General features: G+C 37.6%; 3 protein-coding genes across 5 annotated transcripts; 1 reads left to right on the plus strand and 2 right to left on the minus strand.

Moving 5' to 3' along the window:
- Positions 1 to 1,131: 1,131 nt before the first annotated feature.
- Positions 1,132 to 8,746, minus strand: LOC103704734 (nudix hydrolase 8-like). 2 transcript variants are annotated; one of them, XM_039126494.3, is made up of 9 exons: positions 8,204 to 8,746; positions 7,221 to 7,492; positions 6,681 to 6,746; positions 5,990 to 6,127; positions 4,153 to 4,230; positions 4,016 to 4,066; positions 3,856 to 3,890; positions 2,661 to 2,769; positions 1,132 to 1,547 (listed from the first exon to the last, which is right to left on the minus strand). In XM_039126494.3, the coding sequence occupies exons 1-9, from the start codon at positions 8,328 to 8,330 to the stop codon at positions 1,341 to 1,343; spliced, it is 1,083 nt and encodes a 360-aa protein (XP_038982422.2). In that variant the 5' UTR covers positions 8,331 to 8,746; the 3' UTR covers positions 1,132 to 1,340. The 2 variants fall into 2 exon arrangements, with proteins under 2 accessions (XP_038982422.2, XP_088579989.2); XM_088723863.2 differs by having other exon boundaries at positions 7,221 to 8,106; positions 8,204 to 8,662.
- Positions 8,747 to 10,836: 2,090 nt separating this feature from the next.
- LOC103704661 (3-isopropylmalate dehydratase small subunit 1-like) lies at positions 10,837 to 12,667 on the plus strand. 2 transcript variants are annotated; one of them, XM_089923586.1, is made up of 3 exons: positions 10,837 to 10,994; positions 11,622 to 11,832; positions 11,887 to 12,667. In XM_089923586.1, exons 1-3 carry the CDS (start codon positions 10,949 to 10,951, stop codon positions 12,482 to 12,484), a joined length of 855 nt encoding a protein of 284 aa, XP_089779712.1. In that variant the 5' UTR covers positions 10,837 to 10,948; the 3' UTR covers positions 12,485 to 12,667. The 2 variants fall into 2 exon arrangements, with proteins under 2 accessions (XP_089779712.1, XP_026659484.4); XM_026803683.4 differs by having other exon boundaries at positions 11,622 to 12,667.
- A 3,930-nt stretch (positions 12,668 to 16,597) lies between these two features.
- Positions 16,598 to 25,041, minus strand: LOC103704735 (ranBP2-type zinc finger protein At1g67325-like). The gene is made up of 8 exons (XM_039126495.3): positions 24,849 to 25,041; positions 24,590 to 24,635; positions 22,480 to 22,598; positions 19,725 to 19,941; positions 19,455 to 19,522; positions 19,280 to 19,343; positions 18,558 to 18,670; positions 16,598 to 17,044 (listed from the first exon to the last, which is right to left on the minus strand). Exons 1-8 carry the CDS (start codon positions 24,861 to 24,863, stop codon positions 16,904 to 16,906), a joined length of 783 nt encoding a protein of 260 aa, XP_038982423.3. The 5' UTR covers positions 24,864 to 25,041; the 3' UTR covers positions 16,598 to 16,903.
- Between the last annotated feature and the right edge of the window lie 1,598 nt (positions 25,042 to 26,639).

Here is a 26,639-nt window from a genome sequence, read left to right on the forward strand (position 1 = left end):
TTTTGAATTCTTAATTAATAATATTAATTCGCAAGAAGAATGCCCTCTAAAATGCTTACTATTACCATCATGCCCCTATAAAGGCGATTCACTGAATGGATGGGTCCTGTAACCTGTTGGGTAGGAGTTGTACTTTCGCGCGGAAGAATGATTCGCCTTCCTCGGCGCAAATCCACCAATAGATCGCTAAAACATTGCCTCAAGATTTGTGCAGATGATGAATGAGAGAGTTTGGAGTGCTTAGAGAGCGGTGTAGAGGGCGAGATGAACATCAATTATTTACAACCCAAACGCATTCTTGTTTAACCAGCAATAAGGCTCGCTGGAAGAAAGAGTGAAAGATTTTCCTTCTTTTGCACGAATCCACACATCCACCACATAGATCTCAAAAACTATCCACATTCTATTATTCATCCATTTATATAGATCTCAAAGCAACCAGTGGATGATCTAATAGTGAATTCTCATGAAAAGAATCCTTCTTTAACTGGAAAGATACAACCCGTACGCTGGTCGACCGTGTGCTTGCAATTTCTGTCTTGATATGATCCATCTAACATGACATGCAAACCCTATTTATCAGTACAAACAGGAATTAGGAATTTCGCACGTCAGCAAATAAGTTTTATCTTGTCTTAACAAAAGCCAGAGTGACATGCTCCTGATAATAGATAAAATGACACAATTGAATCTCATTGGAACATGTTTTAGCGTGTCAAATAGCATGCAGCGAGGTAATTGTGCCAGTTTAAACTATGTTAAGCTATGAAGGACTTATCACAATGCAATCTTTCTTCCTGAAAGAGGAAGAAGTTGTGAGATGCTTTGAGATTTGTTTCTGAGTATAGAAGCATTTCCCTTCAAAATCATGAAGCATTGCTGATTTCCCAACTGTTGATCAATCTCAATCTACATTTTCTTCTTTCTTTTATGATGGTGGTGGGTGGACAGAATCATTTCAGAGAAATGATATCACAATCACTCATGACTACTCGTGCTAAGTAGTTCCCATTCTTCACAGGAACATGCCATGTTCTCATCTCCATTATTTGAGGCAATTTGTCACGGCCAGGGAATGCTTCTATGGATGGCATAGTTCCGTTTTGATGATTGTGAGACCATGACACTTGATTGAGTAGACAGAATTATTTTACTATATCATTCATATATGTCTGTACACAGAGATCCCAAACTGCACAACTTCTGGGATTGAACACCAATGCCACTAGTGAGGCAAAGAGCTACAGCATTTCAATGTTGACTGCTCCATCCAAATTTACTCCACAGATGGGTACAAGTTAGAGCAAACTAGCATCAGCAAAGCAGAACATTCATGCCTTTCAAGTTCCCTGGCAATTGAAATCCTGAGGCTCCACCACATTATAGTACAATGAAGACGAACTCCCATCAAATTTTGAGATCACCTGGTGAGCAGCTAGTCCACAATAACGCTTACCAAGCCGTGCGACGCAAATGTCGATGATTTTCTTGAACATGTTGTCACCCTGAATGCTTGGTTGCTCCACGAATTCAGACAGCGGCATCCACTGGGATCAGAATGAACATGTCACAGAGAGAGAGAGAGAGAGAGAGAGAGAGAGAGAGAGAGATTTTCCATGAAATCAACAAGAAGGGTGGTCCAATCTAGCTTATTTTATTGAAAAAACTCATAGTGAATGCTAAGGATAGTGTTTTTGGTAGGAGAGGAAGACTAGTCCACAGATCTAAATTCATGTTTGATAAAATCAAATGCTTAATCCAGAGCTTTGAGCCTGTTTAATATAAGTCAGACATTACCAGAAATATACGAACTATGCTTCAGTAAAAAAAATAACAATACAAAGTTGAAATTATGACTTAACATGTGTTAGAATACGGTGTTGCTTTTAGGTTGGATGGAAGCATGTAGCTATCACAGACTACATACTTGTCATAATTATAACTTAACAAACTAATACTGTTTTTTCTAAGAAAACAATTGAAACTAATACTTCCGATATAGGAAATTAATGACACTATAAGATGCCAGGATTCATATGTCTCAAAACATCTTAAAGCAGGCGTCATTTTTTTAAATAGGAGCAGCCCATGGATGGAGCAAAGTACTAATTAGGCTCAATCACAGCTATGGCTGGCTATTGTTGGCAAATCTTTATTCTCACTATGAGGTCAGGAAGCAGAACTGCAAACCTCTCCTGTATAATATAGTTTGCATTTCTGAAAATGAAGAGATTGCAAATTGTAATCATTGCAAACCATCAAGACTTCAGAAAAAAGTTAAAGAGAAAGGAGTGAAGAGTCACTTTAGTAATGCCAGTCAAGAATATGTCATTATTTATTAAATAAAGGCATCTTACTAATGTTCTAGATAGGATGTGGCCACTAGAAGGAATAATGGTATAGAAGGATTCCCCAAATGTCCTTGGTAATGCTTGATATCAATGATTATGTTCATATACTTGTTTGTTTTGAATGGTTTTTTAACAGGCAATAAGGCATGATGGCAATCAATTTATTACAGATACAGAGCTAATAGAATGATCCCCCAAATGTCCTGGATAATGCTTGATATCCAAGGTTATGGTTACATACCTGTTTGTTTCAGATGATTTTTCAAGAGGTAAAGAAAGCTATATAATGATTACCAGTACGGTAGTTACCTTAGCTGCTTGTATTTCCAGTTCATCTATCTTAATCTGATTTGATAGAGGTCTCAGCATGCAGATGAAAAATAGATCCGATTTTCCAAATGCCACATGGTGTGCATGCCTGATACAAGATAAAATAGGAAAACATTAACATCTCAGAGAAAATTCTTATATTTTGCACAAAAAAGATAAAAGTTATATCCTTTTTATATAATTTGTTCAGCTCACTTCTCTTCTATAAAGGATATTAGGCCATCAGACAAGAACATAAATTTAAGGAGGCATTAGTGGGTTATATTTGTTATCTGCAATTATAAATCAGTTAAATTCATGTTATCAGATATCAAACTTGTGCCTTTCGCAATGTTCTGAGAAATTGCAGTTTGCTAAATTTCTTCAGAAAAACAGCTACTCATTGCACTTTGCAAGCACCTGTGCTATGAAGGCGCAGGCTAAGTTATATACTTTTTTAGTTGGATAAAAACACCTTCTATATGTTGATAATTCCTAATTAGTCTCAGTGTACAACAAACCAGCGAAAAAAGCATCCATAAATGGTTCGAGAATTCAGATTGATCTTGATACACCATCTATTTGAATGCATACTGAAAATTTGGATTCAAAATGGCTTTCATGGACACATTATGCTAATTACATTAAACAATATCTTAGTGGATTCATGAGCAGTGGGAAGCAAACCATTGTGAGTTATATATTGGAATTTAAAATCCCTTTAGCTTTATGTTTTAGCCAAAAGTTTTTCGTAAGACATGTATTCTACAATTTCCAGGTTCTTGGTCCGAATATTGAGAAGCAAGTGTTGAAGTGAATATGTATGTCGATGTGGTAATCAAGAATAAGGATTACAGTATGCTCCTCAAACTCAAGGAAGCATAAGAGATAATGTGCATCTGCGTGCAGAGATGGGTAGCATAAGGCACAATGGCAGTAAAGATGCTGGAATGATTGCACAAGTGTGGAACTAAAGAATGTTTGCATAAGAGCAATTACCAGATTCAGCATTTCTTTGATAAAGGAATAACTGTAACAACACATTTAGTTAGTAGACTTTGCATCAGCTGCAATTCATTTAGTTAATAAAGGTATAACTCTATAACAAATCATTTAAAATAAATGCTCAAGTATCATGAAGTTCTTTTGACTCAAAAGCATTTGGCAATAAGAAGACATCAAAAAATATCATTACCTAAAAGCTATCACTTCCACAAACTCTGTATCAATCTGTAGAATAGTTAGGAAATAAGGTCAACATGCAGCAACTACTTGATCTGATCTCCGGAAAGTGGAAAGAGAAGGTTTATTAAAGTTCTAAAACAAACAAAAAGAATGATGTCTTTGCTTCTTACTCCAGTTTCCTCCCTGACCTCTCTTACAGCTCCTGAAAAGATCTCCTCGGACTGCCAAACACGAAAAAGGAAAAGGAAAATTTCATTCGAGAAGACAAAGAAGTTTTTTTTTTTCACTATATTGCTGGAAGAAATACCTCAAGGATGAATCCTGTAGGTAGTTTCCAAAGACCTGCAAATGTTGAAGAACAATACTTCTCTTGCACCACAAGCACCTGTGGAGGTTCAATGGAGTAACATAAATGAAGAACAGGAAATTAATGTTCCTTAGAATCTAAACCACTCAATAAAGTATTAAAGTTTTGTTACACTAAAAACTAGCATAAGCATGCATATCATGATAATTATCATAATGTCATCTCGTAGAAGCCACTTCCACAATGTAAGATCAGGTTGGTTTACAGTAAAGACAGGCATAAGCTTTGCACTGTGAAAGAGTTAATATTTTCGGTGTGTCACCTGACAGGAAAGTTGAACTGTTTATAATTTTCTTTTTTGTCCTTCAAGAAATTCTTCAAAGAAAATCTAGGATGCCATTAGAGAAATACGTGGAACATTGTGGGTGCATGCTAGACATTTAAGAGAGGACTCTGAAAAACTGCATGCAGTTGATGTTTGCAGAAAACATTAAAGAAATAGATTTTGAAACTTTCATTTTTCTTTTTCTTTTATTTTTTGGTTGGATATTTTCAAACTCTTCGCATTCACTGATAAGCAAACAATGGGAATAATTGTTAATTTGGCTAGGAAGGGTCACATGGAATAAATACATGGACCAAATGAGAAGGCAGGTGGCAGCATAGCACTTATAGATGCTCATTCTTAAATATGAAGCATGCCACAAGTTATCCTTAAAAGATGAAATCTAGATTAACTTCAAATAGTTCAGTGCTCTAATATTTGTTTGTTGAATTTAATCACCTTATATCAAGGTACGCTGTCTCAGTACCGGACCCCATACAATTTCAACCTTAGCATTATGTCGGTGTGCCTGGTCCGGAGACCGGTTCCGCATACCGAGTATCAGTACGCCTCCCATATCATGTACTGGTACGATATAGTATGCCCTATACTATCCGGTGCGGTACGGTATGGTATACCATGCCTCATATACATTGGAGCAAACTAAACCATTGTGACTTGGGATGCATATGTAGCAGAGCTAACATAACAATATGCTTGTAAGTCAATCTAATTCTGCAAATGTTGAAAATTTATTTGGCAAAATACAAATTTTGGATGCAGATACCTGATAAAAACATCAAACAGAATCATATTATAAATACACATTTAACATAAATAGAAATCACAATAGGAAAAGAATACGTGCAAGGAAATGGTTGCCTTTTAGTAGATAGCACTTTGAGTAGTTATTTACCTAGTCGTTGAACCATTTTTTTTCTATGAAATCTTTATAAACAAAGCAGACATTCAAGCTTTAGAAATTAGCCAATGTTCAAAAACTGTGGGTATAATCTTTTGTTTATCAATGGAATGAAAAGATGCAGTGTAACATCCAATAATGAAATATTTTATATATGAATTATGTTACTAAATTGTAAAAATTGCAAATGCTAAAAGCTATCAGGAAGAATACTGGCCATGCTATTGGCCAACCAGTAAAAATGACACAGAAAGGGGATATCTAGGACTAGGTGGATGATATTAGCCAATAGTTAGAATATGAATTTCCATGCCAACAATTACCATAGAAGCTCCATGGACAAAACTGGGCTACTTCAGCTATCTCTTAAAATGGCCTACGCACCTATTAGACCCACCGAGGTACACATAAATAAGCCTTTGTGCAGACTATGTAGTATTTGGATCTTGAATACAATGAATCAAAGAATAAATTAGCAGACGACATGCTAAACATGAAACTCTATAGTCTTTAACTTTTTAGATGAAAGAAACTGAGGTTACATATTTTTGCAATTAGAAATATCCCATGCATCCTTATACCAAGTGTACCTCATTTTTATCATTCATTACAAAACCACCCACACCAACTTGATGTGATGCATTGGCAGGAAGCAGGCAAGGTCCTTCAGGAATCCAATATGTTAGCATTACATACTTTTGCTCTGCATGGTGGTACTTGAATCCTTCCTGCGCAATATGCAGATATTATCATTGAATATAGAAATAATGCTTTCACAAATTTTCAGACTTACTGAATATATTTCCATTAAAACCAATAATCTATTATAGTTATTTAACATGGAACAAGTATATCTTGATAACTGTCTGAAAAATAAACATTACACGATCCTTACCGTAATACTGACACCGCAATATGACAAAGTTTCTCCAGAAATAAGTCGTTATATTCTTCTGATATCGATTCCTTTTAGCAATATGCACCATGATGTGACACAGAGCCTACTATGTTAGGTGAAGGTGAAAAACTGTGATACAAATTGATCAAACAAAATTTGGAAGAAAACAAAAATACAGCACTCAGGCTTCAGGTAGATCGGTAATCATTTAAAAATGAAAAGGATACTCGTCGATACTCAGATGTTCGTTAAACACATGAATAATATATATTTTCACTAAATTCACTGCTTTAAAGGACCTAATTTCAAACAACAATGCAGCAGCATCTTCATTTTGAAGGTATGAGATTAAAAACCAGATTATTACAAACATGGTTTTATACCTTAACTGCAATAGGGACAAACTCAGAGCGATCGAGTGGCAACTTTAGCCATACCCCTTTCTTTCCCTGCAGGAAACTCACACAAGAACACACTTAAGAATCACGCTAAGTGCAATTATGGAGGAATAAATTAATCAACACAAAACCATGAAACAATACTGAAAGCTGATCATGTAGTGAGTTGAATAGATTGTTAGAACATTTCTTCTTCAGCACTGATGGCACTACAATCACAATGCAAATGCATGCTCTTCTATTACTAAGTAACTAAGGTGCAAGCTTGTTAAAAGAGTAAAGCTTTGCCTTGCTTTCATGATATTAATTTTCACCTTATATGCTCAACCACAGCCACTATTAACTGGGCTGCAGATATAAAATGAAGCCACCACATGACATTCATTGGAAATTGAAGATATTTTGTGCATTGTAGAAGCAAGTCTAGTTGAAGACCATGGTTTCAGATCATCAAAACACAAAATAAAGTGAAATAGATTGTATAGACGCTGGTGTATAGATCGATGATTTAGTGCTTTCAAATACCTCAACTTTCCACTGGGAAAGAGATGCTCGCAGGGCAGAAGCAAAGGCATTTGCATTCCAAGGCAATCTCTCTGATTCGATGATGACTCCTCCATACTCATCTTCATAAGCATGAAGTACATAATTCCCTCTGGGAGGTGGCCACATACAAGCTGTGACCTTGGATCCATTTATAATCGGAGAATCACTTTTTAAAAACTTTTCAGGGGCTGTGGAGTCAATATCCTCACTTGATGATCTGGAAATTGAATAGGAGATCTTCATCTGGAAGCCTGAATCAGAAAAGCAAATAAAACAATTAAATCAGGACGGAAACACTGATCAGATTAAAGAATTGTGGACCTTCGTCGTCTGGCAAATGCAATGCACACAAAACAGTGCACTACATTTTGCATTTCGGATCAAACACGGAGGAATAAACATCGATTACACAATGGACATGGCGCACATACTGCAAAGGAAAAGCATGTTTAATTGGAAGAGATTCCAGGCTCTCTGTGTAGCGCAATTTTAAGTAGCATCATTAAGATCATCGACACAAGTGTAGCTCCTTAATGGCACTAAGCAGTTGGTTATTTTTGTATGTAGGAAGAATATACACTAGTTGGTTCGTAGATTAATTAAACAAAAAGAAACACACAAGAAAAGGAGAACATAATTAAAACTTTGCGTGCCGACCTTCTTCAGCCAGAGGATTCAAGATGGTATGAAATAAACCAGATAACCGCATAATGCACTAATTCCCTTGTACACAAGGTTTTATTCCTACGATAATGCAAACAACTCAACTTCATGACCTCAAACCAAGAAAAACATTGCCATGATAATGACCCACAAGGGTGACCAAAGCAATGGAATACTCGCAAGCACCATGGTAGCCATTAAACTGCACATATTCGAAGAAGCATAAGAAGCTACAAAACAACGAATCTGTAAATTAACACCCATGAGCTATAAAGTAATACCGATGGAAGAGAAGCTACCTATCTCTCGATGGGAACACGCTTGTCGTGAGAATCTTAGGCGGCTCCTCTGACCGATCCCCGGTTTTGAGCATGTCGTCCCTAAGAACACCACCTCCAACTTCGAACCAAACAATACCTTCTCCATCACCCCAACAAACTCTCCAACAGCTCCTTCTCGCTAACAACAAAGCTCAAACACAAAAACAATCACGCATTTGCATTTATAAACCCCCCCAAAAAAAAATCTAAGGAATCACTTCCACAGAGAGGCGATACAGAGTCTAGAAAAGTCTACAAGCCCAGCCCATATCTCGCATCAAACCATTATCGGAAGCAACAAAGCTGAAACATAGGATGCATCGCCCATCGGAGCGAGCTAAGGTCTCCGAAACCAGTACAACAATGCCATTCTAAGGCCGGACAAAATGAGCACAACCCAGTAGAATACTTCCCTAGATCCATGCAATTAAGCAGCACACATCTTCCTGACCAAAATGGCAATATTTATCGAGTGGTCCTTGGTGCTTCTTGTGGCCGAGTGCGTGGCGGCGTGTCCATGACAAGTCCTTCCAAGGCAACGGACATCAGTATAAGCATTGATTGATGGATTCTAAGTGGGAATAGTCAGCCAAGCTCCTCATCATATCTTGAATGATAGAGAGAGAGGGGAAGCATATCCCGTGATTCGTGAGTTGGTTGGCTGTTGATAGATGGCATGAGAACACGTGATTCTCGGGTCCGAATGGTAGGAGGAAATGGACGATTGGCTGAGGATTTTAGGGGGGAAAGGAAAGGTGGTGATATATGAAATCCTTTTCGGTGTCTTGCTCGGGGGGTCCGGGGCTTGTCGTGGCTCGAGATGGCGTTGCGGATTCTAGCGGTCGACGCGTCCCGGCACTGGGAATACGCGTGGTACGCGTTCGATTGCCCGTTTTACTTCTGCCGGTGCTCGATGCACTGATTCTAAAGAAATGCCGCTGAGACGTAGGCAGAACGGCGCGGGAACGAAAGTGGGGCCCACTCTTCAGCCATAGGGCGTGGACTTGGGGGGGACCATACGCTAGAGGGGGCGTTTGGTAACCCAAACAGAAACACCACAGTGATCTAAAATTTACCGTGATCTAAACACTGGGATGATTTGATCAATATACTTGATATCCTTGATATCAAGTATATTTGATCAATAAACACTACATAATACCACAAATATCCTTGATATATCTTAGATGGATTTTTTTTAGTTTTCATGAATAAAAAATGTAAATCAATATACTAATTTCTATAATTTTTTCACATATTCTACTTTTAGTAGCTCTTATCATATATTTATTAATCATATAAAATATATTATAATAAAATATTAATATATTTATCAATATATTAATTATTAATATATTCTATAAAAATATATTTATTACTTCTATAAATTATTAATCTTATAAAAATATGTTATTTTTCATTATAGAAGTAATATTTTTATTTATACTTATAATAGTTTTTTAATACTAATAATTATTTTGATTAGAAAAATAAGGTAAATAGGAGTAATATATTAAATATTTTCATTACATAAATATAAAATATAATAATATATTTTTAGTATAATTTAAAATTATCCTTCAATAATAATATGATAATAATATGATTAGTAATATATTATAATATAATATATTATTAATATATATAATATTGACATAATATATTGATGGCATATTGATATATCAATTTTTCTACTAAATTGAGGAATATTTTTGTCTTTAACTTTCAACCCAGGATCACTGTTCTAGGATGATCTTAGATTCCCGACCTTAAGAATGGGTATCTCATCACTGGATTGGACGGTGATTTGAGGAATAAAGGTGATTTAGGATCACCGCCATGTAGGATCACCGTAGTACAACCAAACGCGGTGATCTCATCACCTCCACCCACATCATTTTCGATCCTGAAATGATCACCCCATACCACACGCGTTCAGAGGAGTAATGCAGCAAGGCCCAACAATGATACCAACGTGGGTTACCTGCACCGAAAATGTGCGAAAACATGGCACGATCTAATTGAGGGTATTCCACGGCCATGCAAAATTACCAATAACCTTGTGCCACGCGGTATTCGAGCTATGATGACGTAATGGTTGGGTGGGCCTAATCTTGTGGTACGACGGCCAAGAAAATCGGCTATTCGTTTCCAAACAGAAAAGATGCTGCTCGATGAATCTTGATCGTTCACCTAGATGAATCTCAACCATTCACCTAATTTAAATTTTTATATAATTAAACTAAATCTAATTCTATACTATCAAATTAAATTTTAATAAATAATATATATAACAATTTTTAGTAAAACCAAATTTACATTGGTGAAAATATTTTGACTGTTGTCTTTATTTTATAAAAATATTATAAAAAATAATTTATTAAAATAAAATTAGAAATTGAAAAGAGCTAATGAGTACGGTTGCTCCTTCATATGCCTATAAAAAAAAAAGTCGGAAGTAAAAGAATATTATCTGTGAAAAAAACTCAGTAAGAATCCCAACTAGTCTAAAAAAAAAAAAGCATTTTACAGAAAATATATTTTAAAATATTTTAAATGATTAAATATTAGGGGATTAAAAGGAGGGGGGGGGGGGAGATCAAGATGGGGTGGGGTGGAGGGTATGCACGAGGCTTGGTTGGTAGAGATGAGGGGAGCTAGAGCGCTGACGCTTCTCCACTTGGGTCGGCTTCCCATGCCCCCGATTTTTTCCACTACCGTCGAATGAGGCTCGCCTTTTTCTCTCCAAACCATCCTCCTCTCTTCTCAGGTAGGCACCATGCATTATAATGAGGTCGAATGAGACGCATTATTAGGAGGGATGGCCGGATGGGCAGAAGACAGAGATCGAGCACCGCCACCATGCATGGCTCCGCTTCCACTGTCGACCCCATCCCCACCACCACCACATACTACTCCCACTTGAGGGGCCTTCGTTGGGGGTAAGCAGGCTGGAGGAGCCAGGAAGTCGCCTCCTTCGCTGCATGGATCTGCGTTGTTCCATGGGCGAACAATGGCGGCGGTAGCGTGGCATCCTTGATGGACCACTGCGAGGTGCAGTGGCCCAAGACGTAGCCGGACCTACTCGCTGGGGGGAGAAGGGGGATGGCGGCATTGCCAAAGGAGAAGAGGTTGGGCAAGGGTGGTGGCGAGAAGGATATATTGGCGAAGGCATGAACGTAATGGTGCAGAGGGGCTTGGGTTTGGTGCAGGTGATGGATGGCGTCAACGAAGTAGACTTATTTTCTTATCGTGTGACCGTAATTCTTAATAAAATTAATAAAGATAGATCATCGCAATGAAAAAAATAAATTATGAGATTTTATTAATATTTTATTAAAAATTTTGCTCCAATTCGAAGGAGTGTCCCTTTAAAGTTTTTCTTTTGAATACGCAGACGACGCGCCGCCTTCCTTCCTCGTTACCATGTCGATGGCGGCGGCGGCGGCGGCACCGGCAGTGGCCGCGAGGGCCTCCAAGACTTCCATCTGTTCCCAGGAAACCCGCTCGCCTCTCTCCAACCCCAATCTCCGATTCCCAACCCGCCCCTCCTTCCCGAAATACCCCTCCTTTTCCCGATGTGCCCCCGAGCCCCTCTTCCTCTCCACCTCTCCCCGCGCTGCCGTCGCCGCCTCGTCCCCCGAGCCCCTCTTCCTCTCCACCTCTCCCCGCGCTGCCGTCGCCGCCTCGTCCCCCTCGCCAACGACCTTCCATGGTCCCTGCTACGTCCTCGGCGACAACATCGACACCGACCAGATCATCCCAGCGGAGCACCTGACCCTCGTCCCCTCCAAGCCGCACGAGCACCGCAAGCTCGGCTCGTTCGCCCTCTCCGGCCTCCCCTCCGCCGCCTACACCGTCCCCTTCGTCCCCTCCGGCGCGGCTTCCACCCCCTTCCCGGTCGTCATCGCCGGCGCCAACTTCGGCTGCGGCTCCTCCCGCGAGCACGCCCCCGTCGCCCTCGGCGCCGCCGGTGTCCTGGCCGTCGTCGCGGAGCACTACGCCCGGATCTTTTTCCGGAACTCCGTCTCCACCGGTGAGATGTTCCCCTTGGAGTCCGAGGAGACAGGGATCTGGAAGGAGTGCACCACCGGGGATATCGTGACCGTAGATCTCGACGGGAGCCGGCTGATCAACCACACCTCGGGGAAGGAGTACCGGTTGAAGCCGATCGGAGACGTGGGGCCGGTGATTGAGGCTGGGGGAATCTTCGCCTACGCGAGGAAGACCGAGATGATCGCTTCGGCATCGACGGCTTAGGGTAAAGGTGGGATCTTTCTTTCTTTCCATGCTACTTTTTGCATGGAAATTTAGGAGAAGTACTGAAATGAAATGGGCATTAAGTTTGGCATAAATAAATCCGCTTCTGGAGCAAATGGATATCTCGTTTCATTATTGATAATTAACATTGGACATTAGGTGACGACTTTGTCTTGATTTTTTTTTCTTATGTTGATTGTGGAAGATGATTGTCTCATTTGACTATGCTCTGGTCGTTAAAATATTTATTTTGTGTTTCATATTGCTTTGGGTTTCGTTAATACTAACGTCGTACTAATGTTCTATTGCTCTGTTCAATGAAATTAAGAAAATAGTTTTTAACTATTAAACAGGGTCAAACGGAGGTTGGTTTGTCACATAGATGGGGATACTTAGCTTTAGCTTGCATTTGGATGCACTAAAGGTCATCATTTGCTAATCTCTTCTAGGTTCTCATACCCCTTGTAATTTAGAAACCTGCTAAAACAATCAAGCCTCTTTGATTTCAGTAGTATTGATTTTGCGACACCTTTTGAATTGATGAGCTTTAATGGATTTCCTCCCCAGTTTTTTTATAAGGTGGTGATAGATGTTACATTTTGCTTGTGATGATTATTTTGGCGAAACTTAGTTGCATTTTATCATCATGATAATCAAGCATGTGGGTTTTATGGAATTCACTTCCAGATTATTTTAGGATCTGGTTGGTTGCAACAAAAATTTTGTGAAAACTTATTGTCCTATCAAAGGCTAGATTTTCATTTGTCTCAACCAGAAACTGACAATTGGAAAGCTTATATCTATAGAAAACTTTTCCTTTCCATGGTAAAATTTCATTTTCCCTTTTACATAGGTTTCCTTGCAACCAAGGAAACCCTTGGTATTTAAGGCTCTCCTGGTTTATACATGTATAGTTGTTGCAAGATGTCTTGGATGAGTAGGTTAGCCTTAAGTCCTCAACACTTCATTCTCATGTGCATCGATAGAGTGGCACTGATGATTGCAAAATATTGCTGCATCTTTAAAATTTGTCATCCCTCTTTGCTTGTCCTTACCATGGATTGAAAAACAGCCAGAATTGGATGATACCATACCGTTCTAATGCGAAACCGGCACCAGTATAGGTTTTGGGATACTGAAATCATCTTGCCGGTATGTACCAACCATTATGGTCCATACCATGGTACTATACCAAGTATACCGGTCGGTATTGGCAGTTTTTTATTCTTTTTAATATTTTCAGTTTTGATACACATAGTTAGTGCTGGTATTGGACCAATACCATGCCCATTCCGATGGAAAAATCATATGGGGCTTAGTACTGGTATTTAAAACTGAACTTGTTTTGATTGTCGTGTACATTATCAACATATACATTTAAAGTTCAGTATGGGCATCTGAAAATGATGCTTACCTTATTTTCCTTCTTTTGCAAAACACATCTTGGTTCATGTGTTCACCCCATCTCCATTCATTCTCTCATGACTCTTCTCCTAGAGCTCCTCTTATCTGCTGACATATTTGAGAGAGGAAGAGAGAGGCCTTTTAGCATCACAAATGCACTAAACACAAGAAAGTTACTTCTGCATGTGAACTGAGATTTGGATGACACCTGTAAGAATAGATGCCATCCAACATGAAAGTCGGCCTTGGCTAATATTTCAGAATTTGGATATGTAGAATATGCGGCTTCATAGCTTAATTAATAATCTGTAATTCTTCTTGTTATGCAGACTTTTAGCTGTTGTCCCTAATTTTGAGTTGGAGCAAGAAGACCAAAGGAGTGGTCCTGGTGAATGAAAATTTGATATGGGATTTAGGAAAAAAAATTAAAAAATGTTATATTAGGCAATATTAGCATAAATAAGATGTTTCTGTCTAGAAAGATTAAAATATGAAACATATTCACAGAAGAATGACATGTTATGCTTTTTAGGATAATGGAAGAATGAAAAGTGACTTATGAGGGGATAAGTACTGCCAAATAAAAAAAAACTAATATCTTTCAAGAAATAGAATTTCAAGCAGTGACAGTCAAAATTGCAAGTACTTTTGGTGTTTTCTTGAAAAAATTCTTTTTTTTAGGGAATACAAAATTTCTTCACAATTGACCATTCAGTATAAAAATAATAAAAAAAAAGACACGAAACTTCTTATCTCCTAGACTTGAAGTTCCTAAGACCTTCAGCATGAGGAGGCCAAATGGCCCGAAAGTGGATTGGCTCTCTCTCAACAAATTTAGTTATACAAAACATTTCAGAATTTTCTGCAACACGGATGCACCATTAGAAGAGCCTTCCTTATGCCTTGCTAGGGAAAGTTGTGACGATCTTCCTTTGATTCATTCCGTAAGTGGGACTGACTGAGAAAGTGTCACTATTCATCCTCTCTCTCATATGCTTCAATTAAGCACACACCAAGATGCAGAGGTCATTTTGGCCATCTCAGATTTTTGAAAAATTAATTTTACAAATATGACCACGAGCCCATGGAATTGAAGATGAGGCCTCCATTTCAAAAGGAATTTCATGTAAAATATTTAGTGTAGAATTTGTCATTCCCATTCTTAAAATCTATTTTCAATATATTGTCAATTTATTCTTTTTATTTTTCATTTTTTTTAATATATATATATATATATATATATATATATATATATATATTTCTTAATATTTTATTCCATGCACATTGCAAGTGTAATCAATTTGCTAGTCTTCATCAAAGTGATATATTTTGATCTTGGCTTGGAGGTTGAACCTTTGTGTGGCATGTCAGGAGCCTGTGGTTCGAACTCACGAGTCAGTAAACAATCTCAGTTTGCTGACCACTCTATGTTCTTGATTAGCCAGGGAGCAAAAAGCGCATTAGAGTTGCCTACCGATTAATTCCAGGTTGCTTTCAATAAATCATTTCAAAAAAAATCATCTTTAAGTACAAAATGCGCGTTATTTTGGTCAGATGTGCAACTCTGCATGATTTTGCATGTAACCACAATGTGTAAGATCTAGTGCTTTGATCTTATCCTTCAGCTTGGAATGATATTTTTTATGGGAATCTGAATATTCCAAACTCGTAAAGCAAAGCCAGTTTCAAGATTCATCAAATTAAGGCTTTGGAATCCCTTCCAATAAAAGGGTTGATTCCTGTACTTTTCTCTCATAATTTGAGAAAAAGTTGAGATCATCTTTAAGTCATCCAGGATACCTTCAAGCACAAGCAAATTGATATTCTGGTACTTTGTCTGCTTGAAGGTTAGCCACATATTATCACCCCTGTAAATATGCAGCAGTTCTTCATACCTGGAATGGGATTTAGAGAACAAGGGGCACTAATAGAGTTACAAAAAAATTCAGCAATATGGTTTGGTTTTTGTTTGAACCCTCGTATGTTTAGTCCAGTAGTCCTGATCGATTTCAGATCAGGCTTATCAGTCTTCACTGCAATTCCCAACATTTGCATATGATTGAAAGCCGTTTGGTGTAAATGGCTGTTTGAAAAACAGAAACATAAGATAAATAAGTATAGGTCAACAAATAAATTAAAGGCAAACTAGTAGTTTATAGAGGTATCACCAATCTAACCTACTCAAAGACGTTTCAAGTTAACCAGCAAAACATAAAGAAAGCGGATGGGTGGAAATTTATTTTCCCCTCTTTATCGGGGGCTGGCAGTGTTAACCAAATCTTTCTTATCGATTATAACGAATTTACCAATAATTTGCATATTTTTTGAATAACAGTAGTTTGTCAGAACGAAGCCCTTCCAAAGAAGAAAAACGTAAATAACTATCTGTTAATAAACACATAAAAGTCGGACCTAGCAATTACATGCATTTGGATTGTATAGGATCCATGAGAAATCTCAATATGTTTTTTCTTTTTGAATGACTTTGTTCTAGTAGAATAAAATTTCTTGAAATTTTTCCGAAGAAGCTGAGAGTGCCACCAAAAAGAATTTCGGGCCGTCAATTTGCTCAATCTCAGAACGCTTATGGGAGCCTTGAACTTGAGTTACAGAGCAACTACCATCCCTAGATATCGCTACAGGATCCAAGATAGGTTGGGATTCTATTTATTTTTCCAGGCAATTTGCATACAGAAAGAGGTAAAAAGTCTAGAAATTTCCCTCATTGAAGGAGTGAAAGCGACACAAATTCTTATCATAAAGAAGATGCATCATATTCATCATATGCTCTAACAACACCAAACCAATCCAAAATGCCAGTAATAACTTCGAAAATTACTGCAGCATAAGTAACAAAATGGTCCAAATTCAGTATAAGCAACTTATCTATCATCTAATGGATAGCAATCTGAGATTTCACAAATAACTATCTCATCTAAATCAAAAATTCCTGTTCTTATTTCATTCTTGAACAATAATTAATAGCACCACCAGGTTAAATGTCTATTTGCTCGTTCAAGGCTTCTCATTTCCACATCCTTTCCTGTTACAGACGGTTCGGAAGGGATAGTTAAGATTGTTGCATTTGTTACAAGTCCAGCAACCTTCCGGTGCATCTGCATAATCCTTATTACCCGATGCACCACGACTAGAAGCCTGTCAGAAATAAACAAGAGATCATAAATGCTGCAGGAATTATTATTTTTCAATAAAAGAGTAGATAGGGTTAAATAAAAGCATGAACATTATCATCAATAACAAGTGATAAATTCTTTTTTCTTTCAGTTATATGCTTACAGACATCAAGTAGTCATTATTGCCCAAACAAGATCCTGAGAAGTGGAAACAAGAATCTAAGACTCTGAATACGCTATATTAGTATTGTGCAAAGGTCGTACTTAAAGAGATGCACATGCTTGTTACAATGACTAAAGTATCTATAACCAATAAAATACTAAATAATATATTGCCTAATAACAAATAAAAATTATTTAATGAAGGACAAGTTTGAGCATTTACCCCAATAATCAACAAGCTTCATGCATAGCTAACAAAACAAAAAAAAAGGGTGTGTGTGGGTGTGTGTGGGTGTGTGGGGCAACACATACCCCTCATCTACTTATATGAGGTACATTAAGCTGCTTGTATTCATGCTCACTCATCTAATGCATATTGATGGCATGAAAGCTCACAAGGATTACCCATATTTTGACTAGAGGTGCAACTTGGACAACTTGAGCTAGTTAGTGGCCAATACAAGCCCAAGAGATAAAGATCCTCGATTTTGCAGCCAGTCGTATATCTGCTTGTTTTGACAGATAGCTAGTTATGAAGGTTAAAAGCAGTTCATTTAGGATAATCTGTTTGTTTACTCGTACAAATAGTTTTATATTTGGCTCCTCCAGGTGAGAGCGGACCTATATACTACAAAAACTTGATGTCCCGCATCAAAATAGAACATCCCAAAAAGTTAAAATAATGAACAATATAATGATAACCATAAGCCAATGAAGAAAAGGTATCGATAATCCCTTCAATCTTTCATGGTGAGTTTGAAACATTGAGCTCAATCATTCTTGTTACATTTTTCATGTGTTGTATGTAACCATTTATTTATCACCTTGACTGCCTCAAAAAAAGAAAAGCATGAGGCACTTAAGAACATGGTGTTTAGCCATATTTTTGTTCATTAAGATGTTCAAATTGTTACTTCCAACTAGCATTCAAGCATGTCAAATGTATCAGCTTCTATCCTGCTAATCTATTCTACCTTTCATCCAAACTACACAAGGTAATCACAATAATTTTTAAGTGGAAATTTATTAAAATTAATCTACTCTATTGGGGCTCGGATTAAGACAATCAAGATGTAAAATCAAATACAGAAAATGTAGCTAAACTTATTGCCCACTTGACACTAGCATCCTTTATGTTGAGATAAAGTTTTTTTTAAAAAAAAAAACTTATATGAGCAAAACATCTAATATCACGTGGAGGGGGGGGGGGAGGGAAGGGACAGAGGAGGGTGATGCCAGGTGGGGGAGAGGAGGGTGCGGGTGTGTGGGTGGGGAGGGAAGGGACAGAGTGGGGCATAAACATGTTGAACGGAAAAGTGAAGATGATGACGGAAAAGTGAAGATGATGACAGAAAAATAAGAGTTACACTTACAGGAGTAGGCCTGGGAGCTCCACATTTCTTCATGTTGCAAGTGCTTCTGAAGGCAAAGTTAACATTATCACATTTGGGACAGATCCAATCACCTTCTGATAACCCATCAGGACCTTAAAAAAAAATAAATAAATAAATTATGCCCACGTGAAAATGGAGATAAATAGATGATTGTGAGCATAAGATGCACAGATTGAGGGAACATAATACAATATAAGACCTAGAACAATTATTTCAACTCTGAAATTATCCTTTTAAGAGTCCTCTCTAGCCAGTGATAACACCAATACCATTAAGCATAGGGGAAGCACAATATATACACATAAATATGTATCCATGTATATATTATGCATATACACAAATATAAATATACACATGCATACAAATTCCTAACTGAAAAACAAAACAATCACCATGCGCTCTCTCTTAATCTAGCACCCCTTCCATCCCGACTTCCTCCCCCTCCCCCATAATGACAGTAACCAACAGAGAAGAATATCAAATTTATGGTAAACATACACTGAACACTTATAATAAAAAAAGAACTTTGCATATGGCGGTCAGAAAGAAGCGGTAACATATAATATAATAATGCAGATGTAGAGAACTAGTGTGCAAGTGCAAGAAGTCAAATTGCCTATGGCAAACAAATTGCTATTCATGACAACTGCACTAAGTTAAACAAGATTTATCTATATGTTCTTTTTTTTTTTTTTGTTTACCTCCACGACGTTTTCGTGAAGCATTGCTATCAGGTAGAGCTCCTCCAGACCATGGACTTGGAAGCTTCAAAACCCAAAAGGACGAGATAATTAGACAACCTTGAAGAAATCTATAGAATCTATAGAAGAATAAGCATATAAAATGTTGTGCCTATATTAGAAAATAAAAGCATACCGGTACTGGTGATCCTCGGTACCCATATCCATACCGGTCCATACTAGGGCCAGGACCATAACCTATGCCTGCAACACCCACAAGCATTGGCAAAAGAACAAACCAGATTCATGAAAGATACATCAAAACAAGTATTGTAATAGCTAATTGCTCATACATCAAAATGAAAACAAAACCTTGAATTCCCCTCATCAGACACACACATAATACTGTGCCAACATTCATGCAAATTGGCACATAATGAGACAAATATAGGCAGAGAGAGAGTACCTCCCATTGGTCCAGGTGGACCATATGGAGATAAAAGACCATATGGTCCAGAAGCACTACTCTGTGGCCCATAGTCATAACGCATGCCTGGATGTGGAAGCGGGGCACCATACCCACTGGAAATTCCAAGCGGCATGGGTGGTGGTGCCCCAACACCTCCATAGTAAAGAGGTGCTGGATGATCAAAAGGTCCAGGTATGGGTGTTGGCCCTATTCTCTGGTGAAACAACAATACGTTAGCATATGAATTTTAGGCTAAATCAATCATCAAGATCTGATTAAATTGAACATATTCTACGAGAATACAAAACTGAAAACAAAGAAAGGCAGGCAGACAAGTAAAAACTCTTTTCCTCATGTTGTCTTGCTAAAACAATAAAACAGCAACCACCATTTAGGATGAAATTAATGTTACAAAGTTATCATACAAAGGTCCACAATCTCGGATCATACCGCCCGGTATGCGACATTGTATCGTACCGATAGGGTACTGAGACTCAGTATATCCCCCGTATAGAGTGTCGATATCGAGATATGTACCATATCGACACTCGGTATGAGGTTACCAATTGGGCACCAATACAGGATCCAGTACCTAGATGCAAACCTTAATACAAACTGATGCCCAGTTATATATAAACTAAATCTAGTTCAAACCTTAGCAACATATATATTTGAAGATTTGACGGTGTTGATTTGACCGTCATCATTCTAGTTATCATTCCATATGCTAGGGTAGTTTTATTTTTCCATTTTAAAATTGCTAATAATCACTAACACAAAGTGTTAATATAATTGAATACACTTTGACGCAAATAATAGGCTTTGCACAATGTAAAGTATGTAAACTATGTTTGCACAAGCATCTCATATCATAACGATAATTAATTAAAACTCTAGGAAAAAACTAACATGGTACATAACTTTTGACAATTTTACAAAAGATTGTTGCAGATGAATCAACCCCATATCTCTAACAGCATTATCTTAATGTTATAATAATGTCATACTGAAAAAAAATAATTGTAGTAGTCTAGTACTCTCACATCTGCAACATTGATACGTGGTCATGCAAATCAATTGCAACCTATACTGACATGCAACAGTCAATGCATGGTATAAGCTACAACAGTAGCAGTAATTCTGCTGACGCTCAAGAAATCACTCACACCTACCACATACTCCATCAAGGATGCTAGATCAGCCTCCAAAACATCTACGCTGTTGTGGTCCAAATTGAGGGCAAGACTGTTGATGAGTTTCAATTTGTACATGTTTATGATGATTGGTCCAAAAGAGGGCAAGACCTCTTTCAACAAAACAATTGATGGATGATTTGGTTTAAAATTCATTCAGCCCTGAAGGGTTGGATAATATAAATTGAATATTGAGGCATGTGTTTGAACCCGCAACTGAACCCAAAAAATTAATACATAATGTATTATGGTAAGTGCAATGCGGGGAGAGTTGGCAATATAGCATTAGTTGGCAGGCTTCTTAGTATAATAAGATGAAATTAGGAGAGAATCAGCTAAAACACTTAACCAAACTCCTCATTCTGTTAATCCTCCTCTTATTATGTGTATTTTTTACCTTTCTCTTTCTTTCTTCTCAGTTCTTCTCCCATTTTCATCTTAAAGAACATCTTCTACAAGTTGAAGACAAAGATGAAGAAGCTCTAAGGCCTCCTTCTACAGATGATGCCAGGATTTGCACTTTTAAATAGACCTAGAATTATTCATGCATATGAAATTTAGATTTGAACAATAAGTAGCATATTTTAGTTTATACCAGACTATTATTTGTGTTCTCATTTGCTTCATTTGTTTTATACTATATCAGATACTGATGTCTGATGCACAATTTCAATAAGTAGGGGAAAAGGAACCATCCCACGTCACAATCTCAAATCTTGTTATTGCTAGGGCTATGACATTTTAAAGCTTTTGAACTTTCTTCTGCTTGCACTACTAGTTACTGCCTGCCAAAAAATCCCTCTCACTGCTAGCATAATTTATTTTAATGCTCCATATTTTTTTTGACCTATGTAATCAAGTGGGTAATTGTTTTGTCCAAAGCACACCAAAAGTTTTTTTTTTTAATGTGATTCAGCAAGCATATTGATATTTAATCCACATATATAGGCACTTGTTTTTTTATATCATTTCAAGAATTGTTGTCTGCTAACTTCTGCACCCCAGGATACACCAGTTTCTGGTCTTACTCTGGGCAACTATAATCTGTTGTCCAATAGAATTTTCTTTTGTATTTCTGTGATAGTAACTTTATATGTTTGCAGATTGTTACTTCTAGTCATTATCTTGCAATCAAACTGGATGCATAAGGCTCATTAGAAACATGTGTTTTACAAATGTAAACAACCATTTAATAAGGAGTATGCTTATCCTTTTCCCTTACCATGAGCAGTTAGCCTCATTAGTAATATAAGGATCATCATGGCCCAAAGCAAATGGCACAGTTATTGCTTCCACTTCTCTTTATCTTCCTCTTGTTCTCATTTTTGTTGCCTTTTAATTGTGCAAGGTTCTATAATCCTATCCAGTCAGGCTACAGATTCTAGAATCCTGACAACAACTTACAGAAAATAAGCAAAATAATCACAATTCATGTGCATTGAAGTTTATAAAAGGTGCATATACCGGTGTACAAACATTTATTGAAGTAGCAGAAGACATAACAATTCTTTCATTCTAAACCACAGTAGACTAAAATTGCAGAAGCAATAATAACTTACTGGACTTGGACTGGCTGATGGACGGGGAGCACCACATTTTCCGCGATTGCATACAGTTCTAAAACTGAAGTTCAAGTTACCACATTGAGGGCATGTCCAATCTCCATCGCTCCGAGAAGCTGATGATCGTTAAAAATTTCTTTTTAGAAACAAAACAGTTATCTTGCAACAGTATAAAAACCTGATATGGATAGCATTAACATTCTGGCATTTCACATTGACCTTGCATAACAAAGGCAAATTCCATGCAGTTTGCCAGTGATAACCAAGACATACAGGAAGGTACAATAATAATACTACGATGGTTTAAGATAAAAAGCCCAAATGTAGCCCCATATCTTACTTCCGATGATTGAGAACATCTCCTGATCATTGCTAGACTGGTCTAATATAGATCCATATGTGTTTTATCCAGTGGAATGAAACCATGTAGGGAGAACATGCACTGATGAATGAAGTGAGTTACCTACCCATCTACCATTTTTCTTATCAGTACTAGAGATACTTCTCAGCTCTATTCTTCAAAGCCAAATCTTCTAAAAGTTACAACATGCACTTCACACTCAGTATGCTTCCTTTTGACAATATGCCATTGTTTACAACATTTCAGCACACTCTCGAATATAGAAGAAAACCTCATAAGAACTATCACTTGCTAATTTCTAAACAAATGGGCAAAGAAATAGATCACTTAGAATCGTGTTCCCTCAACAAATATAGCCAAAAGTGTTGAACGTATTCTTCCCATGTAATTTGTGGAATAAGCTGATAAGAAGATTTGGAGATCACATCCATCAAGTTTGTTCCCAAGAAGGAATTAGTTTTTGTGAGTAAACTTTATTGTATAATATATTTCACAGCAGCTCTTATTGTACATATCCACAACAAAAAGGGTTCTATCCTTATGTCATTCATATGTCTCTCTAACACAGATCCTCTCTTGCACCTGTCCCTCCCCCCACCCCCCCAACCCCCCCCCAAAAAAAAAGAAAAACAAAACAAGAAGTCATTAACCCTTAAAAAAAGAAAAAATAATCAAAAAAACAACTGCACCCTAAATTCTTGCTCTATGACCAAAAAGTCATTAAGCCCACATTATCTCTCCCACTACATCTCTTTTACAACAATAATAACTAACACTATCACCTACTGTATCTTTAGATCCCACTTGTTTTGAAGCACTTAACAGAACTATAAATTAAGTTTATTTCATTTTCATTTGCATCCCATGCACATAGCAGAGAGAGCACAGTGTCTTAGATCAGTCCGATATTGCAACAGTTAGAGCTCAGAGTTTCTATCTTATTCTTTGTTTCCACTTGATAATATACTTTTTACTTTGAAAACATGAAAGGATAGAAGATGCAGACGCATATGACACAACTACATATCAAGCTCAAAAGGCATCAGTACTTGAACCTCAAGAATATGGACTTCACAAGTCAATAGCTAATAATTCTCCACCATCAGCTATCCATGTGGGCTACTCTAAATGTCTTGCTGAAAAAATATCTTTCCTCTTCATTGTTCCATCATTAATAGCAATTGTGAAAAATAGCAGCTTCCCTGTGACCTACATTAGCTAACAATGAATCAACAATCGACCAGTTTTGTTCTCATCTCGAACACAAGAGTCAAAACCAGCTGAAAAGCCATCCTTGTGCAAGGAGGTGACTGTAACTAGACTGGAAGATCTCATTTTCTTTTTCTTGTTTCATTGGCAACGAGATTAGCTGTATCAGTTCCATCCAAGCACTCCAATATTTGAATTCCCAGGCCCTCAAAATAGCAGAGCTTCTATTACCAGACCAACTGGTCACAATAATCCCTCGGGTTAAATTTTCAAGATCATGAATTTAGCATATCATGAGCAACCACAGCCGCAACAATTTCAAGTCAATTAAATGGAATTAACTAAAAAAAGAATGTACAAAATTGAACAGTCATCCAACAGCAATATCTATGATTATAAAAGCTATGAAGTTAAACTGATAGTAGTGCAAAATCCTAAGATTACCGAAGAAAGTGAAAATCACTGATTAATTAATCAAATTTTCAGGTCTGTGATCATAAAAAAACCATATGAATGAATTAAAATCACTTATGCAACCTTCATTACGGGACCGTTTGGATCCGAACGAGCCGCGATTATCCACCTACATGATGAAAAATGTCATGTAAAGAACATTGTGACAAAATTACTCAGCTAGTAAAACTACTTGAAAATAGAACAAAGGTTAGGAGGAAACTTCTGGGGGAATAAAAAAAAAAAAAATCTTGCAAAAAGAATCGGTGCAGATGCCTGGTTAAACCCTAGTTTTGCCCAAGGGAGCGAGAGAGAGAGAGAGAGAGAGAGAGAGAGAGCTCACCTTGACGGAAGCCATGGGGCGGACGGGAGGGACGGAGAGAGGGGCGTGGGAGGTAAAGCACTGGCTCGAGTCGAGCAGCGAGTGGAGATGGCGAGGCGAAGCGAAACAACGCCTCTGCGGCTATCTTTGCGTGCGACGGCTCTTTTCTTTCGAAGTTGCCCGTAGGGGGCTATGGGGAATTATTTACGGGAAATTACTTTCGCCTGTACCGCTGCTAAATTGTTTCTACATGGGGTGTTGGTTTGAGACTTTGAGGGCGATGCGCGTGAGAGCTGGACGGCCGTGATTTGTTTTCCCTTCCCCTGCGGCTTTTTCAGTATAAGGATAACAATCGGAAACGGATCAGGTTGGATTAAAAATTTGCTGACTTAAATCTGATCTAAACAAGTCACAAATTCAGACAGGTAATCCGACCTGACACGTATAATCATATATTAAATAAGTCAAATCAAATTAAATAGATTAAAAAAAATTTAATTGATTAAATAAATTTAAATAGATTTAATAAGTTCAGCATATTAGGTTAAACGAGATAGAAATAAATTAAGTAGGCCTTAAACGGACTAAATAGGTCAAGGCATGATCCGAACTAATTATTTAATAGGTTAAATAGGTGAAAAGTTTAAACTTGAACCCTTATTTAATAATAGATTTAGAAGGTTACATTTATATCCCAAGTCTATTTATGTCAAACTCAAATCTGTGAAGTTTTTGCTGATCAGTCATGAATTACCGCACCTAGTTGGAAACCTAAAAAATCAAAGAAAAATACATATAGACCCACCACTTTTCCAAGAATTGGGATTTGGGACTGGAGGGTGAAGGCTATGTGGGGAAAATAGATATATGCCTCATTGGTTACTGCAGGTATCTAACGAGACTGTCATGAAGATAAGAAATTTTTAACTGGGACTTCTGCTTGCCCATGCGTCGGAGGCAAAGCAACCGGCCAACTGCCTGGCCATCCATGGCAAGGTTTGGTGAAACTTTGGGGGATTTGGATTCCAGATATTTTTACATCAAAGTTGGTGGAGCTGATTAGGAGAGACATTTTTGTTCCAGTCCACTGCATCAATATATCGATCTGTGTCTTGTCATTGAACGTAGTCGAAAATAAAATCAGATTTCAAACTACAATACATAGAACAAAGAGGGAACTGCTCAGGTTTAATCCAAGTTAATCAATTTTAATCATCCAATATAACATGAGCGGTGTAGGTTACAGTGAAACATTTAGGATGCATGCATGGAAGGTGGAGTCGAAACAAAAACCATAAGCTATATCAATTCCACATGCTGCTGCAGTCTGGAGTGTGATCGATGTGTAGCCCATGCTGTGTTGAGCAATGGAAATGTTCTATGAACTTCTGTCATCTGGCTATAACCCTAATTCTGAAGGAATATAATCCAGGAAATGGAAACATGGAGATAAACTCGATCTAAAATAGGATACTGCTGACCAGCTTGAAGATCAGACCAGCCTGCCGATAGGTCAGCTTGTTTGGGTACTCTCTAAGTGTAGTCCACCCACTATTTAGAACTTCTCATACTTCCAGGATTAGCTTTGATTGCTCATGCTGACCATTTCTCTTGAACTGTCGCACTAGTTCTTCAGACCCCTTCTCGCAGCTTTAACAACAAGCATGGTCCTCAAAGCATCGTCCAAGTTTGTTTTCCTTTTTCTCATGACATTGATGGAACTTTCTTTTCTTCGATCTGCTTCTTCTAGGGAAAAATTAATTAAAGACCATGGTCTGCTTCTTTTGAGAAAATTTTCTTTCATGATCTTCT

Source organism: Phoenix dactylifera, chromosome 6 (genome assembly GCF_051530095.1).
Source record: "Phoenix dactylifera cultivar Ajwa chromosome 6, Ajwa_hap1_PhDact_Kaust_v1.1, whole genome shotgun sequence".
Lineage (NCBI taxonomy): Eukaryota > Viridiplantae > Streptophyta > Magnoliopsida > Arecales > Arecaceae > Phoenix > Phoenix dactylifera.